Raw genomic sequence first — 13,417 nt, 5'->3', positions numbered from 1 at the left:
CTGGACTATTTTCTATTAACATTATGAAAATCATGCCAAATGCTTAAACTTCCTTTTCAAGGTCCACAAGTAATGAGTGTATATAAGAGGATGTATTTCCTATCATTTTAAGAAAATATATATATATATATATATATATATATATACATACACACTCACCTAGTCCATATATTCCCACATTAAAGACTTTAATTCTTAGTCTATAATTCTGCTATATCCACTCTAAATTGGTTTTGTCAATTCTGAAAAACCACTATGCTATTCAGAAGTTGTTTCTAACCTTCTAGACAAAATCCATAGCATTTACTTCATTTTTTGCATTACCTGTGTTGATTCTCTTTCTCTCTCTCTTTGAGGACAGTTTTCTCTGTCGTTCAGTTAATGCATAATTCAATTATCAATCTTAGTTCCTGTTCTTGATGAATATTTCTCTATTGTAAACTATTAGAGGGCCAATAAGGAAGGTTAATTGTTTTACTTCCCATGACGATGGAAATTCTTGAAGTTGTCTCCCTTTTTCAACTGGAGGGAGTTATTTAATCCCTAAAAAAATTTTTTTTTTCCTTACTAAACTTTTACTGCAATTATTTCTGGTGCTTAGTCTCCTTGAAATGAGATTCTTTTTCATTAATTTATTATAATTAGCTTGAAATTTGACCAGTAGTTGAAGACCTGAATGAAGGTGGAAAAAGCTCAACTCAATGCAATTTTTAAGGTAAGCAGAAAGGTTTGAGAAAAGCAAGGTGGGGAAATATGGATCTAATAACCATTGATATATGAGCCAACAAAAGAGTTTCTATAGCTACTCAACCTGTGAGAAATAACTGCCAAATCTTACTCAAATCCTGTCTCCTGATTAACCCTTTTGTTGAAAATGCAATGCCCTTGTTGCAGTTAATTTTGAAAATAAGACTAGCAAAAGAACTTTAAGTTTGTTCGAAACATAAATGGAATTCTATGTTAGATCACTTTAAAACATATCATAGACCCAAAGATGTTTAAAAGTAAAGAAGAAAAGACAGATAAACTGCTTATTCTGTTTTACATGGTTTGGACAGAAGGAAAAGCAACCCCATGAATATTTTTCAGGATAACTTCCACCTACCAGAGATGTAGACTGAATAACTGCAATAGTTTATTCTGATAAAGGCCCAGATGATGGATTACAGTCTATACCCCAACAACAAGAATGGTCCCTTTTTTTTTTTTTTTTTTTTTGAGAGCCTATCACAGCTTCTGTCTACCAAATTTCAATTATAAATTTATTGTAGGAGACACTTGCTGAAGGGGTTGTGCAGTGAACCTGAAACAACAGTTGCAAAGTGAACTTTTTTTTAATCAGTCATATTTGCATTCATAGATTAAGCATGGAATATAAGATGAGGTGGTCCTGATTGGAACGCCTTTCATAGTAGGTCTATTCAATTAGTTGACCTGGCTGAAATAACTACTCATCTAATCACTCGGCTAATTTGGCTCTTTAATTAGAGGTAAAAGGTTTATGGGTTTTATAAGAATATAAATTACTTGAACATCAATATCTTGTTCTTATTGACCAAAGGAAAATGAAGAAACACTCTCGGAGTGGTTGGCGTTAGGAAGGGCATCCAGCTGTAGAAACACTGCCAAATCAGATTGGAGCCTGGTGTCGCCTCCTGGTCCACCAGTCCTCGGTCAAATTGTCCAACCCATGCTAGCATGGAAAGCAGACGTTAAACGATGATGATGATGATAGCATTTGAAAACTAGTATCCAACAGCTTCATAATAATGATTACTTAGACAAATGCTTAAAGTAAAGATCACATCTCTTATAGTGAGTATTGAAAGAAAAAAAAATAAAGTGTAGTTTTCCTTCCTCTTCTGTGGCCTTATATTATCATCAGTAACAATGCAATTTCATTCAAAATTAAGAACTGGAAACAATTCTAGTGTGTTGTGTTATGAAGAGCAAATCAGAATAGAATTCCCCATAATTGCAGACCACCTTGTGTCTTTGCATAGTAATTACAGAAGGAAGTTCCTCTTAAGTAGGAGCAGTTATTAATAAAGAGTAATAAATGATACACATTTGTAGTTTGATTCTAAAAGCAAAACTTCAGAATAATTTTGCTCAGTAAACAGGAAGTGCCTAAAATTAAACTTTTCCTGTTTTGTAATTTTAGATTTTTTTTTTTGTTTGTTTTTTTATAGAGTGGTAGATTGGTCAAATCATTAGTCTTGGACAACACATCTCATGATATTTAGTTCCTGCTATTTATGTCCTGTGTTCAAATCATACTCAGGTCAGCTTTGTTATTCATCCTTTCAGGGTTGAGAAAACACTCTCCCCTTATAAATTGGGTTTGTTACATGCTACTAGGTTGGTGGAGTTGCCCCTCTCTGTTCTGCACTCCTGCTCTATGGGACTGGGATCATCCCAGGTTAGCGGTCCCAGAAGCATTATTGTATGTAGGGCCGACCGGGTCCACCAGTAAGCCCCCTTTGATGGCAGTCCCATGCCACCTCTCTGTATCCTCCAAAGTGACATTGAGCCTTTGGATGGTTAGGGACATGCAAGCGTCCGTTCTGATGTGCAGTTTGGTTACTTCTGGTCAGTGCCATAACAAGTTGAGGGTTCTTCTGGGGTGGAAGAATTATTACAGCATCAGAAAAAATGCTTTGTGGTATTTGTTCCAGCTCTTTACATTCTGAGTTCAAATCCTGCTAGGGCCAACATTGCCTTTCATCCCCACTGAGTTGATAAAATATTAGTCATGTATTCGGGTCAATGTAATTGACTAATCTAGTTTTAAGTTTGTCTGAAGCCTTTTTATTTCCATTAGTCTGCTAATGCCTTTCAGAAATGAGCAAGCATTCCAATATCACATTCCAACTTTGACTGATTTCTCTCATTAAAAAAAAACTCCATTAAACTGCTGTTGACGTCATTCTTTTTGCTGACTTCAACACTAGCATAGGTAGAAAATACAGACCTTATTTATTGCTTTATTCTCTCAGATGAAGAGCTTCCTAAAAATGCAACAACAACAATCCAAGAGAGCTTCTCCACAGCTGCTTAATCTGTGAGAAGTAGCAGCCAAATTTTCCTCAAATAATACTATCTTATTATTAAACGCAAAAAAGAAGATACATTTGGCAATATAGACTTGAAAATACAAAAGGACTGGATAGTGATGGCTGACACGCAGGGCCAAGGTTTGGCTTGGCCTAAGTAACAACTACAACTCTGTGACTACCTTTCTTGGTTATGTAATATTGTCTGAATGTACAAGTGTCAAACACCAAAAAAGTAACGGTAGTACTGACTGTGTTAAGGGAGAAAACATCCAAAGGAGCAAAAACAGTTTGTTAGCCAAGCTAACAAGGAAGTTTGTATGGGTAGCTTAACCTGCTAGAAATAGCAGCCAAATTTCTTTAAATCATATTTTTTACAGAAGGACACATTAAATAACATAGTTTGATATATAAATAGATGGTTTGATCATGGGTTGCTATGCAACTAAGCAACAACAACAATTTGAAAGATAAATTGAAACAAATAGCAATCTATTTTCAAATCTTAAATAGGATAAACTCAGTTATGTGTCTTTAAAGGATAACCATTGGGTTCTGGGTTTGATTTCAGAGTTTGCCTTCTAGCATAAGCTGAGGCTGACCAGTCTTGTCAGTGGATTTGGTAGATGGAAACTGAAAGAAGCCCATCATATACATGTGTGTTTATTACTGTATCCTTGCCTTGACATTGCATGACAATATAAACAAGTGTCAATGTCGTGCAAACAGTATCCAATCTTCCATGACAACATGTCTGGTCATGGGTGAATATTACCTTACTTGGAAACAGGTGAGAGTCAAGAATAGGAAAGGTAGCTGGCTGGAGAAAATCTGCCTCAACAAATTCTGTCCAACTCCTGTAAGCAGGGAAAAGTGGATGTTAAGATGATGATATTACAGGTATTTGAAGATAACTTACTTTACAGGCTAAAAGATTCTGAAATCTTGGTGCTACAAAACTCCAAGGTCCCATATTTCGATGTTCTTCTTGACTCCAAATAAACTCTGCAAAGTAGAAAACAAAAAAAACTAAAGCAAGTGTATTCTTAATATGCTTGAAATGTGAAGATAAACATCAATCCTGAAGGAATGTATGTGACGCTATTAATAAGTAATCTTAGCATTTATATCAAGTCAGTCATAGCTGCCTTTATTGAAAGATAAATATAAATGACCTAAAAAAGAATCTAACATGAATTCTACATGCACAGCAGCTGTGTGGTAAGTAGCTTGCTTACCAACCACATGGTTCCGGGTTCAGTCCTGCTGCATGGCACCTTAGGCAAGTGCCTTCTACTATAGCCTTGGGCTGAACTTGGTAGATGGAAACTGAAAGAAGTCCATCATATATTTATTTATATATATATATATATATATATGTGTGTTTCTGTGTCTGTGTTAGTCCCTGCCCACCATCGCTTGACAACCGATGCTGGTGTGTTTACATTCTCGTAACTTAGCAGTTCGGCAAAAGAGACCGGTTGAATAAGTCCTGGGATCAATTTGTTCGACTAAAGGTGGTGCTCCAGCATGGCTGCAATCAAATGATTGAAACAAATAAAAGTAAAAGAGTAAAATGGATAGGAGTATTACCACACTCAGTTTAAAAACCAAGAGTTGCAAGTTCTCAAATACAGCTGCAACACATTGGTAGGATATCTACAAGGATATCATGGTTTCTTAAAAGTACAATTTAAAGCTTTAGGTAATCTTTAAGCCTTTAGCATTCATCTTTCTTTGTCAAAAGTAATGCTTATTTGTTCACATTGTTTTGAATTAATCATGCATTATTTCATAGTTTCAAGATTTCAATGATGTGATGGTTTTAGTTTTAGAATGACATTGTAGAGTAGGTTTGAGAGGTTGGATTTAGTTAGTTTTAACATAAAACAAGTAGAATATTTGGGCCATATATGGCAGGATTAAATGCTCATCATCCTTCAACCAACCTATGGTTGGTTGGAATTCCATTGATAATCCCTTTCGACACTACATGGGCCGGCATTGCTGCATTAAATGCTAAAAGGTTAATCCTATCTGAGTGTTATTCACAATTTTGTTATAAACAAATACAATTAATAAAATAATATATGCAACAGATTTCTATACATTTTCTAATTATTTAACTTTAAAACAGACTTTTGATGAAGTTCCTTGCAAAAGATTTTACCAGCAATCTTTTGTTTGACTTTTAGTGCACCAAAAAGTCAAAAAGACTGAGAATTACTGTATTATGCAATACATTTAATCTCGCACAGTCTTGATGGGACAGAAACGATAATGATATTTTTTTTAGAGTAAGTTCCGAGGAAGACAGAGTAGATTAAATTGACCTTACCATTTACTGGGCTTCATTTGAGCCATTGAGAGAGCCTTGGCCTGCTAAAAATGGTAGTCAAATCTCATCTTGTTATTTTTATTGTGTATTGTGTAATGTAGTCTTGGATACAAGGTATCTGGGGAAAATGGGATGGTCAAGGCTAGAACACCTTTCTTTGTAGGTCAGCACATTTCAAGAATCCATCTGGTCATTTTTTCCAGTTTGATTTTCCACATCACATTGTAACAGAAACAATTGATAATCAATTTGGTGGTATTTTATATAAACTTGGGGATGTGTTATATCAACTTGATGGCAATTTATATCAACTTGAAGATGATCTGAATCAACTTAGAAGTAATTTATATCAACCAAAAGAAAAAAAGATGTAGTTGCCACTTTTGTTAGTATTCTATTCAATTACAAAACCAAAATTATGAAAGAAAATGAAAGAAAGCAATGTTATACCTTTTGCTTTGGGATATTTCTTAATTTCCTTTAATAAGTCTGCAACAGGGAATGGACAAAGGCTCTGGAATAAAATATAATAAAAAGAAGGATAAAGCATAAACAAAGAATTTTAATACCAGTACCCAGTCCTTCAATTGGATGCTCTAAGTGGAGTTTACACTTTGCTGCAAACATCCAAACTAGAACCCTATTACCTCTCAGCAATGCTTTCCATAAAAACATTTGTTTATGGGCAGGTGTTTATGATGAGCATTACCTGCATCAAAATCTCCCAAGTCAAGGGGAGATGCAAAGATCACATTCACAGTCTCCACCACTGATTAACTTAATAATCCTTCCTACTTTCAGCAAAAAGCCCGAAAATTTTGGTGCGAGGAGGTAAGTTGATTACATTAACCTCAGTGCATAATTAGTACTTATTTTATTGACTCCCAAAACGATGGAAGACAAGGCCAATCTTGGTGGAATTTGTACTCAGAATGTATAGATGGATGAAATGCCACTAAGCATTTTGTTCGGCATGCTAATGAATCTGCCAGTTTGCTGCAGTGACTAACTTCTTTTTTTTTTTCAATAACAACAACAACAGCAACAGCAACAGCAACAACAACAACAATAGTAGTAGTAGTAGTAGTAGTAATAATAATAATCCTTTCTACAATTGGCACAAGGCCTGAAATTTTGGTGAGTGGGGATAGTTGATTAAATCGGCCCCAGTACTGCACTGGTACTTACTTAAAGAAGCCTGATTGGATGAAAGGCAAAGTTGACCTTGGTACACTGTCTCCTCATTTGGTTTCCTTTAAAGGGGAAGCTTATTTGTCATAAGGTCTAGTATAATATTTAGGAATTCAGCTATTGCTATGTTGGAGGTGATAGTTGTTTTAGTCAAACTCCTTGCATATGCAGATCCTTTCTAAATGCATTCAGCTGACTCTGCTCTGTCATAACTTCTTGTGGAGATATCAATCAACAGAACTGACTCATTTTTTACCTAGATGAGCATTTCTCTTAGATCGGTTTCCATCAACTGACTTTAAAAATGTCAGAACATCAAGGAATTAACTCCCTTACAAAGAAAATTTAATCTTAGTGAAGTTGCTTCACTTTTATCCCAGTAGTGCCTTTGCTAACAGACAGAACCACATTGTCTAAATGGCATGCCTATGAAAAATTACCCTGAGTCTTTTCAGTAGTGTTGGTCACATGATGAGCCTTGTCTCATATGGCCCATTTCTTGAGAAAGGTTGCTAGTGCCCACTTTAAATTAATATCTAAGTGGCTGATTATCTCACAGATGTGTGTACCCATAATGTAATTCTCAAGGCAAGATTGGCCTAACATAATATATGAAAAAAGATGGAACTTTGAATTAAAAGTACAATTCATCTGAAAGGCTTCCACAAAGATTCTCAGTCAAAAGACTTGAGTCAACCTTAATCTGCTATAGTAAAGACATCTACCCAAGGTGTTGTGCAATGGACTGAACCCAGAACCATGTGTTTGCCAAGTGAGCTTCTAAACCACACAACCATGCTTACATGTATGTGTTTGGAAGTATCAGTTATTTCTCCCAGATGGATATATGGTAACAAACTGTAGCTGAGGGTGCTACAGTGTACAATGATGATACTGAAAGATCTCCATAGACAATGGACCACATTTTGTGAAACTCATACAACATGCTATAAGGACAATCTGGTCAGAATTAGTGCAGCTCAGGAAACTCACAAAAGTTTTAGAACAGCCAAGAGTAGCTAGAAAAGTTTTATTAAAGTGCAGAGTATGTAATATACATGTAATATCCCATAATTTATTTGTTTGCCAAGAGGAGTAAAAATACACTACAATAGTTAGCACTGTTGGCTAACAAAACAATTGGCAATTATCCAGTGTCACACTGTTGACATTAAATTACCTCGTGCTTCCTACATACATCTAGGACAATTAATATTTAAATGTTCTTGTAAGAGATAGAGCAAAAAGCTAGTGATAGACTACAAACTGTCACTCTGTCAACTTAGCTAATCCTGACTCTAAAGTAAACAGCAGGAGAAATTAGTGATGATCTACATTAATAAATGGTAAATACACATACGTCAAAAGTGGAATAAATTGGTTTGCTGAGTGGAAGAGGAAAATCAAATGTTTCAGCTAAGATACTTCATCAGAAGATCCTGCTTGGAACATTAAACTTTTCCTCTTTTTCATGATAAACCAATTTATTCCATTTTTAAATAGTTTGTAGTCATGACTGTAACTGGTAGTACTAATTCTCCAGTAAATATTAAATGAATACTAATTCTTCCATGAGCATGGAATTAAGAGTGTATTTTGTTCCCCAAATAACTATAAAATTCTTCAGAAGGTCTCCTGTTATTGAATGTATTGTTGTGGGTTTTATTTCTACAGATTGTTATCGTAATCATCATTTTCATGTTTGCATGGGTCAGATGAAATTCAATGAGGCAGATTTTCTGTAGTTGGATACCCTTCCTGTCACCAACCCTCACCTGTTTCTAAGTAAGTTTATATATCCCCCATCATTAGATATGTTTTCATGGAAGATTGGAAGTGAAGAACACTGCTTGTATGACAGTGACACTCATTTACAGCCATCACAAGAAATGAAGGCACACACACACACACACACACACACACACACACACACACAAGGCTTCTTTCAGTTTCTGTCAACCAAATCCATTCACAAGGCTTTGGTCAACTTCAGGCTATAGTAGAAGATACTTGCCCAAGGTGCCATGTAGTGGGAGAGAACCTGAGACCATGTAACCGAGAAGCAAACTTTTTACCACATAGCCAAGTCTGTACCTAAATATTCAGAATATAAAAGTTCAGAAAAGAAGAAATAAACTCTTACTTACTTCAAGTCTAATAATGGCTACATTGTGACTGTTTGAAGCATCTCTTTGTTTGTTTAATGCATAGAAATGTTTGCCAGAACAAAACACTAATCTAGTAACAGACTCTGGGTTAACTTTGTTGTCTCCTAGGACAGGCTGGTAGCAAGTTCCAGGTGCCATATCAAGTAAAGAAGACGCTGCACTAGAAAGTCTCAGCAAAGTTTTTGGTGCTGCAACTATCAAGGGTTTGCGGTAATTTCTCACCATCTGCAATGAAATATGTTAATTTACTTGAAAAATATATTAGAAATGCAAGACTGAAAAACAGAAGATAGATTTTATGGAGAGACTAGGCTCCATAAACCGCAATGAAATTCTAAGAATGACCAATCATTGTGTAGTGTGTGCTACAGCTAACTGTGAAACTTGTTTATAAACTTATTTTAGTTTCATTCTGTCAACATTAAAATATGCAACATTTCCAGAAATTTGACTTTTATTTCCAATAAAAAAACCTCCAAACCACAATTGTCAATAGAATGAATAGTAAAATATGGTCTAATAGTTAACTCATGTCAACTATATAATACTGATATGTTACATAGGCTGCCCCTTAAAACATATTTAGAAACAAAGCAAAATTTAGAATTACTTGAAGTGAAAAATCAATCAATTAATCAATCATTATCAATTGTTATTATCATTATCCTTGCTGGTATGGGTTAAATAGTTAAACAGGATCTAACAGATTGGATGATCACATCTTGCTACAATATTTCAAATTTAGCAATTTCTATACTCATATGCCCACTGTATGCCAAACACTTTACAGAGTGAAATGGGTGCTTTTTTTATGGCATCAACACTAGAAATATTACTTCATAACTCACAAGACTAAAAAACCTCCATAACTGTGAGGGAGAACAGGAGAGAGTATGGTGTTAGCAATGTTAAACCACCAAACTTTGTTTACAAAGGACAGCATTCTTCACCCTATACAATGTCATCTGGTGTACCGCAGGGATCTGCTCTTGGTCCTCTTTTGTTTGTTGCATACTTTAATGACAGAGATGCCAACTTAAAGAATGCCACAACACTGAAATATGCAGATGACATTAAGCTGTACTTTGAGATAAAAAGGACAGATCCTGAACTCTATAGATCTTTCCTGCAATTGGAACTGGACACAATACAACAATTGATTGTGGACTGGCAACTCAAGCTGGCTGTGGACATGCGTACCACCATGCATTTTGGGAGGAAAAACCCAGCATCCACATACTCTCTCCACAATACTAATATCAAGAAACCTTCTTGTGAATGTGACCTGGGCATTACTGTCAGCAGGGATTTGCACTGGACAAAGCACTTCTCTAAAACTGTCAAGAAGGATGAGGGTGTCTTGGCATGACTCAGCAAGACCTTTGTCAGCCGTTCTCCAGCTATGTATTTAAGGCTGTATATGGCTATGGCGTGGCCACACTTGAAATTTGCATCACCAGTCTGGAATCCCTATCTTGCTCAGGACATTGACCTTCTGGAAACTGTTCAGAGATGTGCAACCAAGCCAATACCCTCTGTCAGGCATACTCTGAATGCTTTGCTTCCCTGGGCATAGATACATTGAAGCTCAGACACCTGGCAACTGACTTGGTAAACACCCACAAAATTATTAACCGTCATGCCAACAACCCTTTGAGCACCTTTTTGAGCTCCATGTGTCTAACACACAAGGGTACGCCTACAAAATCAGAATACAGCACAGCTCACCTGACTTTCGGAAACATTTTTTCATGTTCAAAGTTGCTGAAGCATGGAACAAACGACCTGCATCAGTTGTTAGTTGTTGAAACATCACATCTTTTAAAACCTCCATGCTTCCTGAAATTTCTCAATACTACACCTGATACCCCCCCTCCATATACATGCACACATGTATATCATGACTCATACATTGTTCACTTTCCTGACTTGTGTACATAATTCTATGTACTGTACATGCACCTTTGATGAGCTGTAGTGCACCTGAGCATTATACACAATAATTTCATTATTATTATTATTGAGTGAGAGAGTAGTGCATGCCATCAAAGTGACACTAGGGTGCAATATATGAAGCCCAGTATACCCATCATGACTACCCATCTGATAAGGGTACACCAGGCACATGCATCACAACCATATGTGTGCGACATGAAAATCTCATATCAAAGTAAAAAGTGCATGACTTTGCAGGTGGGGTCCAGTTAGAATTTTCTTCAGGTTGAGTAGCCCATCCCGTGCAAACGGTTCCTGAATAAGAGTTGTTTAAGGATGTTGAAGGAAACACCCATGTTTCCAAAGGTGAATTATTCAAACTCCAAAGAATTCCTCTCAACACATGGCTATGATGCTCCCCAACTACTTCTGCTCGTTCTCAGAGATGCACATGTCGTTAGCCACTAAGAGACATGCTGAACAGGGTTAAGGTCAAACAACTGACAAGAAAATCTGTGGTATTGAGCAGAATATTATTATATCAGTGATTAAGTCTTGCTAATTTCTAATATTTAATTGGATTTTAGCCCTTCAAATGTTATCCAATGGATAACAGAGGTGCACATGATGATGCTAGTGCTAATAAACATAAACCATTATGTATGCTTCAAAAGGAGGAATTTATAACAGAATTAGTCAAATCAATTGCATGTGATGTAAAGAAACAAAATGAGCAGATTTTAAGGTTTTTTTTTACTAAAAATAGAAGAAAAGTTTAAAGTTTTGGAAAGCACTGAAAAGCGTCAGGATTAATGAATTTGACCATCCTTATTGATAATTGCAGCTAACTAACAAAAAGAAATCCAATAAATTTTGTGCCTTTAACAATCAAAACACTACAGAGAAGTGATGATAATAGTCTTGAACGCTGAGCTTAAAATTTATAAGAAATAAAATAAATGTTTTGAAATATGTATATTATGTATATAGATCCATTGGCTGAAATCTGTCAATTTCTTACTATATTTCTTTTTTTTTTTTTTTACAAAGTAAAATGAAATCTGAAAGTTCAAGGGAGGTCACTCTCTATGAATCATACAGCCTTTTTCAAAATATTAATTAATCCAACACACGTAAACGAAGATTTTTTTTTTTATATGTCTGACTATAAGAGTTAAGATTTCAATTATCAATAGAATTTTTTTTTCACAAGTTTGACCAACTAGTTTTAAGATTTCAATTATCGACAATAGAATTTTTTCATCTATTCCTGTTCCCTTCAAAGAAACTGTTACAAAAGCATATAGTCTTAAATCTTGAAACAAGCTACCTTACAGTAAAAATTAGATGGCCATAGGCAAAACATCAATTGAAAGAAATTTGGGATTACCCAAAACAATAATAACAATCAGGATAGATATGAAACCTAATGATTTCTCAGATTACAGTCATATTCAGTTTAATGTCAGTTGTTGATTTATCAGAATATCACTTAAAATTATAACCAAACTTTCCTAATAAACAAACAACTGATATGAGACCAAAGTGGAATCACTGTCGCCACTTTGGACTAAAATAGATTTTGCCACACTAGAGGGTATTCTGTTGCTTTAATAAGCCAGTGTGAGTATCTATAGAAATATCTTATTGATGATATGGCACTGTTAAACATGTCTATAACCTCATAATCTTAATAAACTTACCTGTCTGCGGAGCAGGTGAAAATACTGACCAGATGTTGTGGGATGAACTATTTCCATATTAACATGGTCACTATCAATAGCATCCTCCTTGCTATCACAAAGCTACATAATAAAATAACAAAAGAGAAAAATAATTATATTTAAATGATAATAAAAAAATTGATGAAGCTTAAGCAAGATAGAGAAAAAAAATCAAAGCTTAAGCAAAATTTTAAAAAATAGTTTTCTTAATTCTTTAAATATTTTCTTTCATGAATGTTATTGATAAGACAGCTGATTGGATAAGATATTTGATGGGATGATGACAGAATCTGAATCATTTAAATGGTTCAGATTCTGCCATCATCTTCATTTAACATCCATTTTCCACACTGGTATAGGTTAGACAGTTTGACAAGATACATCTCGCTACAAGGCACTAGTGTCAGCTTTAGTATGATTTCTACACCCGGATACCCTTCCTAACTCTATAATCACCTTACATATGTATTGGGTGCTTTTAGCTTGTATTGTGTCTGTAACAAAGAAATTTAGCTCTTGAAAGATTTGATTTACTAGGCTGTAAATAAGTATGAGAGAGTAAGAAGAGCTATAAATTTGGTAAGTCCCTTATTGTTCACAATTCTAAGTTCAATCCCTTCCGTGAGTGTGGAAAATTGACTCTAGTACTAAATTTCTAAGCTCTGGGTTCTAACTCAAGTTGCAAGTGAGGATGAATTTGCAACAGTTCATTTCACATTCAACTCATCGCATACAGGTATCCACTAGGTGGGAATCTTCAATCATGGTAGATAACTAACAATGTTTGATTGTACAATTTCAAAAAATTAAGTGATAGAAAACCAGGTAAATGCTAACTGAGCGAGGCCACAGGCTATCTGTTGAAATTAGCTTAACTGACATAGTCAAAAAAAGATATATATATATATATGGCTGAGAAGCCTGAAGATTTGACAAACAAATATGAAAATATGACTGACACAGAAAAAATATGAAATATAATTTATAAAAGATAGCTATTGACTT

The 13,417-nt window shown here is 35.1% G+C and overlaps 1 protein-coding gene across 1 annotated transcript in view; it reads right to left on the bottom strand.

The window, feature by feature from the left end:
* LOC106874001 (2-oxoadipate dehydrogenase complex component E1) overlaps positions 1-13,417 on the bottom strand; it is a 53,016-nt gene that overhangs the window by 1,662 nt on the left and 37,937 nt on the right. The window contains exons 20-23 of the mRNA XM_014921555.2: positions 12,392-12,493; positions 8,733-8,978; positions 5,845-5,908; positions 3,976-4,061 (exon numbers count right to left, since the gene is read on the bottom strand). Coding sequence (XP_014777041.1) covers positions 3,976-4,061; positions 5,845-5,908; positions 8,733-8,978; positions 12,392-12,493 — 498 coding nt within the window. The remainder of the gene's footprint in view (positions 1-3,975; positions 4,062-5,844; positions 5,909-8,732; positions 8,979-12,391; positions 12,494-13,417) is intronic.

The sequence above is a fragment of the Octopus bimaculoides genome, chromosome 4 (genome assembly GCF_001194135.2).
Source record: "Octopus bimaculoides isolate UCB-OBI-ISO-001 chromosome 4, ASM119413v2, whole genome shotgun sequence".
NCBI lineage: Eukaryota > Metazoa > Mollusca > Cephalopoda > Octopoda > Octopodidae > Octopus > Octopus bimaculoides.
Note: the sequence above shows the minus strand (reverse complement) of the source record. Positions and strands in the feature narration are given on the sequence as shown.